At 44.7% G+C, this 17,112-nt stretch overlaps 1 protein-coding gene across 9 annotated transcripts in view; it reads left to right on the forward strand.

The window, feature by feature from the left end:
- LOC309397526 (uncharacterized protein) overlaps nt 1-17,112 on the forward strand; it is a 73,450-nt gene that overhangs the window by 20,611 nt on the left and 35,727 nt on the right. For 3 of the 9 annotated variants that reach the window (XR_014176277.1, XR_014176278.1, XM_081963621.1), the window contains exons 2-4: nt 10,562-11,139; nt 11,405-11,519; nt 11,646-11,728. Coding sequence is in view for 7 of the 9 variants with exons in the window: in XM_081963621.1 (XP_081819747.1) it covers nt 10,630-11,139; nt 11,405-11,519; nt 11,646-11,728 (708 nt within the window). In the remaining 2 variants the exon portion in view is untranslated. Of the gene's footprint in view, nt 1-214; nt 330-456; nt 540-2,817; nt 2,945-6,512; nt 8,163-10,561; nt 11,140-11,404; nt 11,520-11,645; nt 11,729-13,836; nt 13,964-15,586; nt 17,001-17,112 lie in introns of those variants that run through there. The other 6 variants (XM_081963615.1, XM_081963617.1, XM_081963618.1 and 3 more) reach the window with 5 other exon arrangements.

Here is a 17,112-nt window from a genome sequence, read left to right on the forward strand (position 1 = left end):
ATACCTCTCTGGCAGAATTTTCTGGTATTATGAGCTGCGAAGATCCCTTGTTCTATTCTTCTTCCAGATGATGAATTTGGGCCAATTTTTCTGTTCTTGCTAACAAGCTTAGCAGATGGACTTTGGTATCTGCTAGGCTGAGTGTTCAATATTGATAATTCATTTCTATCCCTCTACTCTTCCTTTCTTTCTCGTGCCACATCTTGTCCGGAAGTCCTTGCAACCTATCACCGAGTATCCACAGGGGTGGAAAGATTCATCGAAATCCTCTCAGGAGTTTCTATTCAGGGAGAGCTTCCAGGAAGGTCAAAGTCAGGACATCAAACCAGGTAAGAGAAGCTCTTTCCATGGGATATGAAGTTTGGACATCTGTCCATTCAATTGTTTTGTTCATCTTGAGCGGAATCTCTCTCTCTCTCTTTTAACAGTCTGCTTCTACCATTTTCTGTCTCACAGATAATAGAAATCTGTCCTTCGTATTTTTAGAACCACCTTCTCTTTGTGATAGAGCTGAAAGAGTGGCTGAACTTCTGCCTCAGGTAAGAGGAGAAATATTGGAAAGGTCCACAAAACCTGAAATGATTTCATTTTATTCTGTATAATTTATTCTGTATAACCTACTCGTCCATTTTGATAAGCTTTTTCCATCCTGCAATTTCATGCTCAGATTTCATTGACCAGATGTGGTCTTGACCTATGTTCCCTCTAAGCTGCGCGGGTGCGCGGATGCGCAGGTGGCAACAAAACACAGCGCAGCAGTTTCCAACTGCCGCGCAGGGATCTTTAGCATGATGGACAAGCTGCAGGCGGCTAGGAGGCTTCTATCAGCTCGGTCGGGATATTATAGTGCCTGGACACACCCAGAGGAAGGCGGGCATTTGGTCAATAGAAATGTGGCTGCCTAGGGTTATGATTGGGCTCCCTCCGCCGGCGCGTGGCTGATTGACAGGGAGGCCATTCCCTCCTGGATCAAAGTTATTGAGGGGGGGGGGAGCAGCGGCAACAGCAAACTCTCCGCGGGACGTGCGGAGGATGCTTCCGTGGAGGTTTGTCGGCCAAGTCCCCATGGCTGGGCTCCCCGCTGTTTCCTCCGCTTCCGAGATGCGGATGTGCGGGAGGTGCTCGCCATGCAAGCAAGTGGAAACCCACGCCGGGTGGGCACCTGTCTGAATCCAGCCTCTGCGTTCAGAGCATTGGGGCTCGAGGTTTTTTTGGCAGGGAGGGGGAGTCGAGCTGGTGCTCCGTGGATTTTATTTGATTTTATTGCTCGAAAGAAAAAGAAAACAAAGGCTTCTTGGTCCGCCTAGACCAGAAACTCAAAATCCGGAAAATTAACCTTGTTTAGGAAAGTTTTGCGCTGATGGAAAAATAGTGTTTTCCAGTGAAAGTTTTTCCTACTTTTCCTTGTTTGCTTTTTTGGCCTCTATTCCTTCTCCTCTTTTCTTTCTTCCTTTTTTCTTTCCTTCCTTTTTTCTTCCTTCCTTTCTTCTTTCTCTTTCTCTCTCTTTCTTTTTTCTGCCTCTTTTTCTTATCCTCCCTCCCTCCTCTCACCTTTCTTTTTCTCTTTCTTCTCTTTCCTTTTTTGTCTCTCTGTGTGTGTGTGTGTGTGTGTTTGTGTGTGTGTGTGTCTCCCTTCCTTCCTCCCCCTCCCTCCTCCCCCCTTTTTGTTTGTTTCTTTATGTGCCCCAATTGCTAATCTACATCAATTGGTAATTTATTCATAACTTGCTAATATCACTGCAGACTATTGGATAGTAAGGGGGAAAGTATAAAGCATATAAAGTAATTCATAGTATGGAAAATGTGGATAGAGGGGAGTTTTGATCCTTTTCCCATAGAAAGTCATGCATTGAACTTGAATACAAGTAGTCCTCAACTTACAACAGTTCACTTAATGACTAAAGTCACATCAGCACTGAAAAAAGTGACTTAGGACTGTTCTTCACACTTATGATCACTGCAGCATCCCCATGGCCACATGATCAAAATTTGGATCTTTTGCAACTGCCTCATATTTTTGATGGTTGCAGAGTCCTGGGGTCGCCTTTTGCAACCTTCTGCCAAGCAAAGTCAGTAGGAAAGTCAGATTGATTTAACAACCAGGTTACTGATTTAACCGCAGTGATTCACTTAACTGTATGTAGCAAGGAAGGTGGTAAAATGGGGCAAAACTCACTTAACAAATGTCTCATTTAGCAGTCGAAACTTTGGGCTCAGTTATGGTCGTAGATTGAGGACTAGCTGTATAGGGAGATTTCTTTACTTAATGGATATTTACATGGTAGAATTGAGTTTCAAATAACACTGATTTCGTTGTTGTCTTGGGTGACATCTATGAAAAAAATTCAGATGCTCAGGCATGAAAATGTGCCACTCAAACACTATATTTCTCCGCTCACACTGAAAAAAAATTAGAGGGAACATTGGTCTTGACCTGAGGTCTTCCTCCTGTCTCCCAGGGTCTTTTACACTAACATGATAAGCTCTTATCAACACTTCCAACACAGATGGATTTCCCCTGTGTTTCCTTCTGCCCACTGTAGGAAGAATTGGAGGCAGTGATAAGTAGTGGGTTTAATACCCATCAGTCGACTAGGGAAACTTTTTTAATTGGTTTCACCGAAAGGCATCACAATCCTCCCAGTGCGATGAAACGTGCTTCAGTTGTGCCATCAGACAAAAGCCGTGTGATCCCATTCTGAATTCTCCAGAGGATGCCCATTTTGTTCAAAGGGTTTCTCTGCTTCAATTGGGGAAAGAAAACTGTCACATTACTCTTGGAATAATGTTAATAGGGAAACTTGTTTCCTTGTTCAGGATGTTGTGTCTTTTGAGGAAGTGGCCGTGTATTTCTCTGAGGAGGAGTGGTCTCAGCTGGATCCTGCCCAAAAAGCGCTCCATGGGGAAGTCATGCTGGAGAATTCAAGGAATCTGGCTTATCTGGGTAAGAACCCCTGTCTGTGCTCAGAAATGTAGCAAAGGGATGGGTGGGTGGAGGGCTTAGAAATCTTTGATAGAAAGATAACTTTTTATTTATATCCTGCCTTTATGATTTTTTGCAAGTAAGTTAAGGCAGTGACACAACCAGTACTCCTTCCTCTTCCCATTTTCCCCCAACAATAACACTCTGATACGGTTTGGGCTGAGAGAGACTGGCCCAAAGTCACCCAGCCAGCATTCATGCTTAAGGTACAGGTAGTCCTTGAGTTACGTCCAGAGTTATGACCACAACATTAATGTTGCTAAGCGAGAAATTTGTTAAGCGAGTTTTGCCCCATTTTACCACCTTTCTTTCTATTGTTGTTAAGTGAGTCACTGCAGTTTAAGTTAGTAACTTGGTTGTTAAGGGAATCAGGCTTTTTCATTGACTTTGCTTGTGAGAAGGTCGCAAAAAGGGATCAAACGACCCCGGGATACTGTAACCGTCCTAAATACATTGTCTAACTTCTGAATGTAAATCACATGGCCACAGTGTTTCTGCAATGGTGACAAGTGTGAAAAACGGTGTTAAGTCACTTTTTCCAGTCCCATTGTAACTTTGTAAGGTCACGAAATGAACTGCTGTAAGTTGAAGACTCCCTGTACTCACAGTCTCCCAGTTTCTAGCCTGGTGCTTTAACCATTGGACCAAACTGACTGAGATGTGCCCAATTGTGTTCTGAGTTTGGCTTCATTCTAAGTTGAGGATGGGAAGCTATTGCCAGCCAGAAGTTTTATTGGCTTTCAAAGATTCTGCTCTGCAGACAGATGGAGATTTTTCTTTGAAGTTGGCAGGGTCTGGTGGGTATGTTGCTGCCCCAGCATTGTACAGTGTCCAAAGACCTTTGGGAGTTTGTGGCCACATGGAATTGTCCCAGGTCGCCAAGCGGCTCATACACACAGGCGCTCAGAAATTAGATCAGGCATTTGACTTAGTTTTGTTGGGATGTCACCAGAGGTGGGCTGATGTTCGCATGAAGAGGAGGTAAAAATCTGGTGTACCATTCCAAACCAGTAGTAATGGCAGTCTGGCCACGCGCCCGAACCTGTTCCCCGGTCACTGCTCGCACGCCCTACCCCGCCCAGTCTCTGTTCTGTAGCTTGCCTGCTTGAAGCGCTGCACCCCTGATCTGTCTGCCAGGTAAGCCTGCAAGTTGCGGCTTAGCTAGGTGCCCCTGCCTTCTTCTCAGCCTTCCACTTGGCCTTCCTAGCGTCCCTGTGGCCAGCTTGCGAAGGCAGGGAAGCGGAAGAGTATGTGGAAGGCAGGGGAGCATGTCAGGATTGCGAGGAAAGAAGCAAGCAGCCTACTCCATTCCCCGCGGCCTTGTCATGCTTCCCTGCCTTCCACGTAGCCTTACCTGTGGTCCGCCATGCCCGCTTGCCTTCTGAGGGCATCCAGCCAGGCTGTCCAATGGGTGGGAAGCAGCCCCTCATGCGTGGAGCTGGCCGTGGCCGAGTCTCCTCCCCCCCGCAGAACTCCGGACTACACAAGTATTAAGTTTCCTAATGATGCTGTAACTGATTCATAATAATCTCCGTATTGTCACCGAGTTCCCGGAGTTGTGCAGGTGGTCGGACGGACTGATGTGCAAAGAGAGCAGGCAGGTGGCCGGGTGCGAAACCAGTGGGCTGTTTCGGAACCCAAAGTCCTGCGGACCCTGCACATGAGGCACGCAAGCCGGGGTGGAAGGCAGCCTTTTCTGCAGCATCCCCATCCCCTCTTTGGATCGGCCTGCAGCAGGAGGGGGCTGTACCTTTGCAGAAATGGGATGGGCACATGTGCAGCAGCCTCTGGATGTTTGGTTGCCCTCCTGGAGTGCTTTCTTCCTTCTCCCGCTGCCGAAAGAAAGAATAACCTGCCATCCCAGAACTGTGCCATGCTGGGGAATTCTGCATGGAAGAGCCTGGCAGCAGTAGCGAAGACAACACAGGCAGAGCACACCCTGCCTTCGGGGGCCCATTCCCCCAGCCAAATCAACCGTGGGGGCACCAATGGATGACGGGAAATTCTTCCTTTCGGCGGTGGGACAAGGAAGAAAGTGCTCCAGGAGGGTAGGCGGTGCACATGTGCAGCAGTCCCAGGACATCCGCCTGTCGCCTCTCTCAAAAAGAACAGAGCGTCTGCGGGTGCTTCTTCCAACAGCCTCCTCTGTCGTCTTTGGCTGTTGGAAGAAGCGCTGTGCCCGCTTCGTTCTCTTTTAAGAGCCGCCTTGCAAAATGTCAAAAAATTCCCATGCTTGTCTCGCGCCGCGGCAAACAAGGCGGCTCTGAAAGAGAACGAAGCGGACATGGGTGCTTCTTCCAACAGCCGAGGAAGGAATAGGAGCCGAGGCCTCGGCTGTTGGAAGAAGCGGTTGCGCCCACTTGGTTCTCTTTGAGAGCCGCCTTGCGAAATGTCAGAAAACTTCCCATTTTGCAAGGTGGCTCACAAAGAGAACAAAGCGTGTGCGGTCGCTTCTTCCAACAGCTGAGGCCTTGCCTCCTCTTCTGCTCTTGGCTGTTGGAAGAAGCGGTTGCGTCCACTTGGTTCTCTTTGAAAGCCGCCGTACAAAATGTCAGAAAATTCCCCACTTTGCAAGGCCGCTCTCAACAAGAGCAAAGCAGCTGCGGGCGCTTCTTCCAGCACCTGAGGCCTCGGCTCCTCTTCCTTCCTCGGCTGTTGGAAGAAGTGCCCGTGCCCGCTTTGTTCTCTTTGAGAGCCGCCTTGCTTGCCGCGGCGCAAGGCAAGTGTGGCCGGGGAGAAATTGGGTAGGGGGAGGAGAAAGCCGAGCTTCTGCAACGGACGGCCTTCTCCTCCCTCTCCCAGATGTCTCCCTGGCCGCACTCGCCTCGCACCACCGCAAGTGGTGTGTGTGTGTGTGTGTGTAAGAGGGGCTGGATGGGACAGATCAGTTGGGAGGCTGGCAAAGAATCCTTGGTTTCCCTGCTGCCGCAGCTCTCAAGACAGAACGCAAGGGATGCTGGCCGGTGCTCACTTTCCTTACCGCTTGCCACCACTGCCCCTGTGGGATGGAGCGTTACCGCCCATTCCTCGCTGGCTGCAGCCTGGGCCACGCCTGCCCTGCTTAGCTGGGCAGCTGGCTGGGAAAATGGCGAAGGGGCAAGTGGCAGTCAGCGGTAAGGGAAGCGAGCGCTGAGAGCCGCGGCAGCGGGGAAACCAAGGATTCTTTGCCAGCCTCCCAGCAGGCAAAAAAAAATTTCACGGTTCTGTCGGCGTGGCTAGGTTGGGGGCATGTGACTGCATGTGCGTGAGTGACATCAAGCAGGCCACACCCACTAAGTCACATGTCCTCCCCACATAGCCACGCCCACAGAACCGGTAGTAAAAAAAATTGAACCTCCCCCCTGGATGTCACCCAATTCTGATACATGGGAATTGGTGGGAGCCCACTTCAAAATCTGTCTTCGGAAACACCGTAGTTTGAAAACTATATCTACAGCCAAAATATATTGACGATTCTTTTGCTAAACCTGATAAGAAAAGATTTGATCATTCTCCGAGTTTGCTACATTTTACATTTTTCTCTTTCAAGGTTGTAATGAGCAAGTGAATAAGAATCGTAAGGAACAATGTCAACCGGTCCATCCGACAGAGAAAAACAGGAATTTTGCAGATCAGATGCAAACAAAGATTGATGAAACAAACCGATCACAAGGTGAAATTAAAAAAAGCTTTCCTTCGGTCAGCCATACAATCATCGATATGGAAGAAATATCATATAAATGTATGGATTGTGAAAAGAGCTTTTTAAAATCTGAGCATCTCACTTCTTTTGAAGAGACACATTCGGAAGACAAACAATATACCTGCGTGGAATGCGGAACGACTGTTTGTTCTTATGACTCTCTTACAATCCATCAAAGGAATCACACAGGAGAAAGACCTTATAAGTGCACGGAGTGTGGAAGGGCCTTTAATTGTAGCACTAGTTTTAATTCCCACAAGAGCATCCACACAGAAGAGAAACCATATCAATGCATGGAGTATGGAAAGGCCTTTAACTGTAGTAATAATCTTAATTCCCCCAACTTCATCCATACAGGAGAAAAGCCATATCAATGCATGGAGTGTGGGAAGACCTTTACTCGTATCTTTCGTCTTAATTCCCACAGGAGGATCCATACAGGAGAGAAGCCTTATAAATGCATGGAGTGTGGAAAGGCCTTTAATTGTTACACTAATTTTAATTCCCACAACAGGATCCACACAGGAGAGAAACCATATCAGTGCACGGAGTGTGGAAAGACCTTTACTTGTAGTAATGGCCTTAATTCCCACAAGCGGATCCACACAGGAGAGAAACCATATCAATGCAAGGAGTGTGGAAAGAGCTATGCTCGTAGTAATGGTCTTAATGCCCACAAGAGGATCCACACAGGAGAGAAGCCATATCAATGCATGGAATGTGGAAAGTGTTTTAGGTGGAGTGGTGTTCTCAGCTCCCATAAAAGGATCCACACAGGAGAGAAGCCATATAAATGTATGGAATGTGGAAAGAGCTTTAGGAAGAATTGTGATCTGTCTTACCATAAAAGGAGCCATACAGGGGATAAACCATATGAATGCTTGGAGTGTGGAAAGACTTTTACATATAAAAATAGTCTTAAAAACCACAAGTTCATCCATACAGGAGAAAAGCCATATCAATGCATGGACTGTGGAAAGACCTTTACTTGTATCCGTCATCTTAATACCCACAAATGGATCCACACAGGAGAGAAACCGTATCAATGCATGGAGTGTGGAAAGGCTTTTAATTGTAGCAATAGTCTTAATTACCACAACAGGATCCACACAGGAGAGAAACTAGATCAATGCATGGAATGTGGAAAGAGCTTTACTTGTAGTAATGGTCTTAATTCCCACAAGAGGATCCACACAGGAGAGAAGCCATATCAATGCATGGAATGTGGAAAGAGTTTTAGATGGAGTGGTGCTCTCACCTCCCATAAAAGGGTCCACACAGGAGAGAAGCCATATAAATGCAATGAATGTGGAAAGGGCTTTACGAAGAGTTGTTATCTTACTTCCCATAAAAGGATGCACACAGGAAATAAACTGTATTAATAGAATTGTGCAAATCTGATAGTAGAAATCTGCCATTGCGAAATGTGCTTCTAACTGAGAGAGGCAGGGCATATGCATTGAATAAATAATAATTAAATAACGGTCTGATATATCAATGCACATCGTTTTTAAGATTGCTTCCTTGCCAGTCATGCAACTGCATACTCCTACCCCTTTTATTTGTCATTTCACTAAGTAGCATGTATTTTCCTTGACCCTCAAGGGGATTTCCACAAACCTTTACAAGCTCCCTGTGCTGTGGAAATATCTATACCTTTCAACCTACTAGCTTTGTCCAAAGGCAGTAGCTACCAAGGAAGGTTCTTTTAGAGGAAAATGACTCACTAGCCAAGCATTCAAGAAGAACCTAGATGAGTCATGGACAGATTTTATAGGACTCCATGAAATATAGAATACATATGGGAGAATATTGAGCTCAGGGTTGGGATGAGGGGTCCTTTATGGTCTCTGAGCTTGGTTCTTTTGCTGTTTTCGGTCCATTTTTGGCCTGTTTTGGGCCTGATTTTTCAGCCAGTATTTTCAGCCATTTTGAGCTCCATTGTTAACCACATTGTACAGGTGGTTTGTGGCATTATTTCCGGCAGTTTTCGGCCTGTTTTTTAATTGGTTTTGGCCTGTTTTCAGCCAAATTTCCAGGCCGGCACCTCTGGCTGCATTTAAGAACCCCGCAGGTGTTGAGTTTGATACCCCTATTGATTCTGGTTTTTTTGGGGGGGGGGCATCTCAGAAACCACAACAGACAGCAATTCAGCCTTAATTGGTTCCAGTAAGTGGTCACGAATCATTTTTTTTCATTGTGATTTTGAAGGGTCACTGAATTATTGCCAGTCGAGGACTCTCTGTGCATGGCTGGCTTGATATTCGCTTTGCCAGGCAACCCTTTACGATGACTGCTGACCTTGTTGGACCCCTGGAGTATTCTGAGTTTCAACTCCCAGAATTGTGAGCCTGAGGGAAGAGGGAGGGTTTCCCACGCATAGCCTGCCTGGATCACCTTCAGCACAGGAGGAGGAGGAGGTGGGAGGAGGGGATCTCCTGAGGTGCATCAGCCAAGGATTTTGCCAGTTTCTGACTCTGATCTTCAAGAAAGATTTCCTCAATGTCCACAAATCACACATAGTTCCCAGACATTAAGAAGAGGAAGTTGTAAAACTGTATAGAATCGGCCACCTATTTGGAAAGGCAAGACTTGTAGAGAGACGCTTTCCTTCCACCACTCCCATGCCCATCATCCCTGGCCCCCATGGAACCTGCTCTGGTCTTCTGTCCCTTTGCGGGATCCCCTGGCAATAGCGCCCAGAGTCCACCAGGGGTCTCCCTCGTCAGCGCTTGGAAGGGAGGGGCAGCCCCATCCGGAGGGAACTGAGCATGCGCCTGGCTCTTTCGGGAACTCAAAACTTCCCGGGAAAGGCTGGGAGCGTGTCTGCTTTTTCTGCGGCGTCCGATTCTTCTTCCCTCCGCTGAGAAGCTTCGGCTGAGCCAGGAGGCCGAGAGGCTGGAAGGGATTCTCTCTCGGGTGGAGATCCAGGCGAGACTCGGGAGTGAGTGGGGCTGTTTCCTCTGACGCTGGAGGGGAGCCTGGAGCACGCAAAGCTTCGCCAAGCTCCAAGGGGCGGAAAGGGGAGGGAGGGAGGGAGGGAGAGTTCGAGGTCCCATGTTCCCCTGCCACCCCGTGGAAGAAAGGGACACGCAGGGCAGCACCTGCCGCGTTTTCTCCAGGAAGGAAATCGGGGTCGCCAGAAAGAGGGGACCCATCGACCCTCCGTTTCCTCCGGCAACCCTCTGCATGCGGGGAGAGGGAGAGGCTGCCTTCCCCAAACACGCAGAATGTCTTGATTCCTGGAGAATTTCCTGCAGGTTTCTCGGCCCTTTTCCAGAAGGGTTTTTCCCTCGCCTCCCCTTTCCTGGGCCCAGAGAAGCCACCGGCCAAAGTCCCCCCCGGTTGCCTTTGTATGCAAGGCTGCAGTTCCGTGTGTGAAGAGTTGAGGGCAAGGCGTGTAAGGACTGGAACCCGCTTTCCTCCTTTCCTGCCTTTCCCCACGTTCTCTTTCGCGTCTCTGCCGGCAGGCAAATAAAGAACCTGTTACAAGAAGGGCCATTCATTGGATGGTCGCTTGTTAATTCTGGCTTCTGGCATAATTCTTTTTTTTTTTTTAATACTAGAGACATAATGATTATGCAAAGGGTTGTAGGCAGCAACAGAAATGATTTGATATAAATAATTAGGAAAAAACCACCCAAAACATTTTAAATGCATTTATCCAATATTTTGATTCCTTGATAGAAATTGAGGCAGAAGAACGCTAACAGACTTTCCCCAAACATGTATAAGTAAACGTGACAATACACCCCCCCATAAAAAAAAACTCCATTCCAGAACTTGGTGGGTTCATATGAATTTTTTTTTTGTTGAGTTATTTATTTGTGGAGGAGGATGTTCAGTATTCAGATTTGCCCCTCCCCTGTTGAACATCCTTGTGTTTTCCTTTACAGTTCTGAAGGCTGGAGATCTTTCCTGATTCCTCTGGAGAACAAAGTATCTTGTGAAAGAATTGGGCTGAATGGCGTTAGGAGCTTTGGCCAGACCTCTCGTGATTAGGAAGACCTGGGGAGATGCATGGGTCCATTTTGGTGCTGGATTAGAGAGCAGAGAGAAGATGGAGGGACAAAGCCTAGGAGATGCAGGAGCTGGAAAAGCCCATCCAGCTGCTCAGCCTTGGAGCTGTGGGAAGAATGGGGCAAGTCCTGGGCAGAAGAACCAAGAAGAGGAAGCCTGCAGTTCAGAGGTCCAATGTTGTGACTTCAGAAAAGTGCAGTTCCAGGAGGGGAAAAGTCCCCGAGATGTTTGCAGTCAGCTTCACCGCCTTTGCCGTCAGTGGCTGCAGCCGGTAAAAAACACCAAGGCTCAGATGTTGGACCTGGTGCTCCTGGAGCAGTTCCTGGCTGTCCTTCCCCCAGAGATGGAGCAATGGGTGCGGGAGTGTGGAGTGGAGACCAGTTCCCAGGCGGTGGCCCTGGCCGAAGGCTTCTTGCTGACCCAGGAGTCTGAGAAGATGCAAGGAGAGTTGCAGGTATGAGAAAGTAATCTTGGCAGTTCTAAAGAGAATCTTTCTGAATTTGTCAATGTTTCTCTGGTAGAATTTTCTGGGATTTTGAGCTGCTAAGATCTCTTGTTCTATTTTTCTTCCAGACGATGAATTTGGGTCCATTTTTCTATTCTGGGTTTGAGCTTAACCGATGGACATTGGTGCCTTCTAGGTTGAGTGTTCAATATTGATAATTCATTTTTATCTCTCTACTCTTACTTTCTTTCTCGTGCTACATCTTCTCCACAAGTCCTTGCAATGTTTCACCGAGTATCCCCAGGGGTGGAAAGATTCATTGAAATCCTCTCAGGAGCTTCTATTCAGGGAGAGCTTCCAGGAAGGTCAAAGTCAGGACATCAAACCAGGTAAGAGAAGCTCTTTCCATGGGATACGAAGTTTTAACATCCAGCCACATGATTGTTTTGTTCATCTTGAGTGGAATCTCTGTCTCCCTCTTTTACAGTCTGCTTCTATCATTTTTTGTCTTACAGGTAATAGAAATCTGTCCTTAGTATTTTTAGAACCACCTTCTCTTTGTGATAGAGCTGAAAGAGTGGCTGAATTTCTGCCTCAGGTAAGAGGAGAAATATTGGAAAGGTCTACGAAACTGGGCATGGTTTCATTTTATTCTGTATAATTTTTAATGAGTAACATTGCTGTTTCCAAGTAGTACAAATTTTAGATCAGATCATTGAAAATTCACACTTGGCATAACCTACCTGTCTTTTCTGATAAGCTTTCTGAACTCTCCTGCTTCAAGCTCAGATTTCATTGACCAGATGTTGTCTTGACCTGAGATCTTCCTCCTGTCTCCCAGGGTCATTCTCACTAACATTTCAAGCTCTTCAAACACTCCCATGAAGGTGTGGAGTAGGGGAAAGGGTTGATCCCTCAGTGGATAAAGCAGTCCATTGGCAAAAATATCAGATGGATTTTCCCTGTGTTTTCTTCTGCCCACTCTAGGAAGAATTGGAACTAGTGATAACTGGTGGGTTTAATACCCAACTATCAATTGACCAAGGAAACTATTTTATTTGGTTTCACTGAAAGGCATCACAATTCTCCAAGTGTGACGAAGTGTGTTTCAGTTGTGCCATCAGCCAATCTGAATTCTGCAGAGATGCCCATTTTTTTTAGTAATTTTTTTTTTATTTTCATAACATATAACCACATGTATACTATTACATAGCCAGCATCATTTTGTATTATTAAATTTTTATATCAATTCATTTTACCATCAACTCCCAAAACACAATTATTAGCTCTTCTGCTCTCCATACACCATATTTGTCCTTATCCATCACTTTTTTCTCCCTCTCTCCTTCCCCTCCCTACCTTTCTTCCCTCTGTCATCCTTCCGTACTCTACTTCCCCTTCCTCTCCTCTCCCCCCTTTCCACTCCTCATTTCTCTCCTCCTCTCCCCCCCCTTTGCCCTCTCTCTTATCCCTCTCTTCTTCCCTCTTTCTCCTCTGTTTCCCACTCTTCATCTCATTTACTTGGTGCATTTCAGCTTCTGAGCAAGCTCCATTTTATGTTGATGGTATTTTTAGTTCCTTTTTGATATACGTATTTAATTTTAAGTATACATATATAGTCATTGTCCTTTTAACCCCTCCCAGCCTAATTTTGGTCGAGATATAGACCTGGTTACAATTCCCAGCTATTCTCATCATCATCTTTATATAATTATACATCCTTACGTGCCCCCAAATTGTGATTCGGTCTTTAAATCTCAGTAATTTCCCATTGTAGATATATTCCATGTTCCCTCTCCATTTTGCCATATCTTGGATTAGATTACCCTTAAATTGTCGTTAAATGACAAACTTCACTGTTCAATGTTCATTGCAATTCCCTTAATCTATTATGTAAAATGACAAACAGTAAACATCTCACTTTATTCATCATCTTAAAAGTTTATATATATATATCAATGTTTCATATATTTTAACCCATGTTTAGTTATCCTTTTGTTGTCATTTTCAGTCAATTTGCAACTCAGTTTCATTATGTATAAAAGTGAAACACAAACCTCTGCTTTATAACCTCCCGATATCAGTTTCATATTTGTCCATATTCCATATATTTTGGTCTTTTTTAGTTATCTTTCCATTATTATGTTCAACCAGTTAGCAACTCCATTTTATTGTCATATTTAGGAATAAAACCCTTATCTTGCTTTATATTTTCCCATATCTAGATATCTTATTTTTTCCTAGTAAGTCTTTTGTCCCACTTCTCTGTTCCTGTCTTCTCCCTTTTCTTTATTTTAACACCTGCACTCCCATCAATTTTCCCCAAGCCAAAGTATTTTATATTTCTCTTTGTTGGGGCATAGTCTCCTAGTTCAATTTTCCTTATGCCACTAACAACTTCCAAAACCATTTTTGTCTGCTTTTTGTTCCCTTTTGTTGGGACACCTCCTCTTTTTACAGTTTCCCCTAAACCACTGCTAAGACTGATGGAGTTTTTTTTTGTCTGCTTTTTATTTCCCTCCGTTTCTCCCCTTTCGTTGTCTTGCCCCCCTTCTTCTTCTTTAAATTCTTCTTTAGATCTCTGCTTCCCTGGGTTCAGAATTCTACTTAGGCTTGATTTTAATGATTTATGCATAGAGTTTCTCTGCTTGAATTGGTGAAAGGAAACCGCCACATTATTCTTGGGAAACTTGTTTCCTTGTTCAGGATGTTGTGTCTTTTGAGGAAGTGGCCGTGCATTTCTGTGAGGAGGAGTGGTCTCAGCTGGATCCTGCCCAAAAAGCTCTCCATGGGGAAGTCATGCTGGAGAATTCCAGGAATCTGGCTTACCTGGGTAAGAACCTCTGCCTGTGCTTAGGGTCCTAGAGAAGGCCTGGGTGGGTGGAGAGCTTAGAAATTTGTGATTAAAAGATCACTTTTTATTTATATCCTGCCTTTATTATTGATTGCAAATAACTCAAGGCAGTGGACACAACCAGTACTCCTTCCTCTTCCTATTTTCCCCCAACGACAACTCTCTGATATGGGTTGGGCTGAGAGACACTGGCTCAAAGTTAAGCGAATTTTGCCACATTTTAAAAATAAAGTTTCTTTTTATTTTTTTCCATTTTCATAACAAATAACCGCATGTATACTATTACATAACCAACACTATATTATATTGTTAAATGTTTACATCAATTCGTCTTACTATCCTTTCCCAAAAATGATTATTGGCTCTTTTGTTCTCCATACACCGTATTTGTACCCTATCCATTACTTTCTTCTCCTTCTCTACTACTCCCTACCTCTTTTCTTCCCTCTGTCGTCCTTTTCTTCTCTACTTCCCCTTCCTCTCTCCTTCTCCTCTCTCCCCTTTCCACTCCTTCTTTCTCTCCTCCTCTCCCCCCCCCTGCCCTCTCTCTTATCCCTCTCTTCTTCCCTTACCTCTCTCCTCTACTTCGCACTCTTCCTCTCATTTACTTGGTGTATTTCAGCCTCTGAGTGAGCTCCATTTTATGTTGATGGTATTTATAATTCCATTTCAATATACGTATTTAATTTTAACATATATCTTCCTCCTTTTTTAAAAGAAAAAAGTATACCTATATAATAATTGTATTTTTAACCCCCCCACCCACTCACCCAGCCTACTTTTGGCCGAGATGTACACCTGGTTATGATTCCCAGCTATTCTCATCATTATGTTTATATTGTTAACCATTGGACCAAACTGACCAAGATATGCCCGCTTGGGTTCTGGGGGTGGGGAGGTTTTGCCATCCAGAAATTTAGATATTATCTCTGATAAAAAATATCACACTTTTAAAATATCCAGAGGACACAACCAGTACTCCTTCCTTGTCCTTTTGTCCCCCAACAACAATGCTGTGATATGGGCTCAGCTGACAGAGATTGTCCCAAAGTAACCCAGCCAGCATTCAAGCTTAAGAGAGAACTAGAACTCACAGTCTCCCAGTTTCTAGCCTGGTGCATTAACCATTGGACCAAACTGACTGAGATGTGCCCACTTGTGTTCTGAGTTTGGCATCATTCTAAGTTGAGGATGGGAAGATACTGCCAAGCAGAAGTTTTATTGGCTTTGAAAGATTCTGCTCTGAAGACAGGTGGAGATTTTGCAATGAAGTTGGGGAACTGGTGGGTGTGTTGCTGCCCCAGCATTATACAGTGTCCAAACCCGTTTGGGAGCTTGTGGCGCAAAGATTTATCCCAGGTCCCTGAGCGGCTCAAACACACTATCGCTCAAAGATTAGATCAGGCATTTTGTCTTAGTTTCATTGGGATGTCACCCAATTCTGATACATGAGAATTGGTGGGAGCCCAGTTCAAAATCTGTCTTTGGGAACATCATAGTTTCGAATCTTCATGTTTGCAACAAAACAGCAAAAATGTATTGATGATTCTATTGCTAAATTTCAAATTTCTATTGCTACGTTTTATATTTTTCTCTTTCAAGGCTATAATGAGCAAGTGAATAAGAATTGTAAGGAACAACGTCAACCGGTCCATCCAAAGGTGAAAAATAGGACGTTTGCAGATGAGAGGCAGGCAAAGGTTGATGGAACAAACCAATCACAAAGTGAAATTAAAAAAAGTTTTCCTTCAGCCAATCGTCTCCTTAGCCATACAATCCTTGATACGGAAGAAATACTATGTAAGTGCATGTATTGTGAAAAGAGCTTTAATAAATCCAAGCATCTCATTTCCCATGAAGAGACACATAATTACCACAACTTGATCCATACAGGAGAAAACCCATATCAATTCCTGGAGTGTGGAAAGGCTTTTACTAGTAACACTTATCTTAATATTTACAAGAGGATCCGCACAGGAGAGAAACCGTTTGAATGCATGGAGTGTGGAAAGACCTTTATTCATATCAGTCAACTTAATTCCCACAAGAGGATCCACACAGGAGAGAAACCATATCAATGCATGGAATGTGGAAAGAGCTTTACTCGTCGTAATGGTCTTAGTTCCCACAAGAGGATCCACACAGGAGAGAAACCATATAAATGCAAGGAGTGTGGAAAGAGCTATGCTCGTAGTAATGGTCTTAATGCCCACATGTGGATCCACACAGGAGAGAAACCATATAAATGCATGGAGTGTGGAAAGAGCTTTACTTGTAGCAGTCAACTTAATTCCCACATGTGGATCCACACAGGAGAGAAACCATATCAATGCATGGAATGTGGAAAGAGCTTTACTCTTAGCAGTCAACTTAATACCCACATGTGGATCCATACAGGAGAGAAACCTTATAAATGCATGGAATGTGGAAAGGCCTTTACTTGTAGTAATAGTCTTAATTACCACAACAGGATCCACACAGGAGAGAAGCCGTATCAATGCATGGAATGTGGAATGCGTTTTAGGTGGATTGGTGTTCTCATCTCCCATAAAAGGATCCACACAGGAGAGAAGCCATATAAATGTATGGAATGTGGAAAGTGCTTTAGGAAGAATTGTGATCTGTCTTATCATAAAAGGAGCCATACAGGGGATAAACCATATGAATGCTTGGAGTGTGGAAAGACTTTTACTTTGAACAGTAGTCTTAAAAACCACAAGATGATCCACACAGGAGAGAAGCCCTATCAATGTATGGAGTGTGGAAAGGGCTTTAGGAAGAAATGTCGTCTTACGTCCCATAAAAAGATCCATACAAGGAAAAAAAAAACCTATGAATGAATGGAGTGTTGAAAAAGCTTTCCAAGAAGATACACACTTACCTGCCATAGAAAGATCCACAAATGGGAGAAGTCATATCAATACTGGTGATGAAAATCACTGAATTCTGATGTACTGTGTGAGACGGTGATTAGAGATAAACAATTAGAGTATTTTTCAGTCTAAAACCAGTGGTGTCACTGTAGGTTTCAGAAATCAATCACGCAGTTTGTGTCCAAAATATCTGTCTGCCTCTTGCAGAGTTTATTTGGCTTTTATAAAGTTTTTACAAGCAAAGCACAGAGCAAC

This window comes from Natrix helvetica, assembly GCF_964273705.1.
Source record: "Natrix helvetica genome assembly, chromosome: 1".
NCBI classification, from domain to species: domain Eukaryota; kingdom Metazoa; phylum Chordata; class Lepidosauria; order Squamata; family Natricidae; genus Natrix; species Natrix helvetica.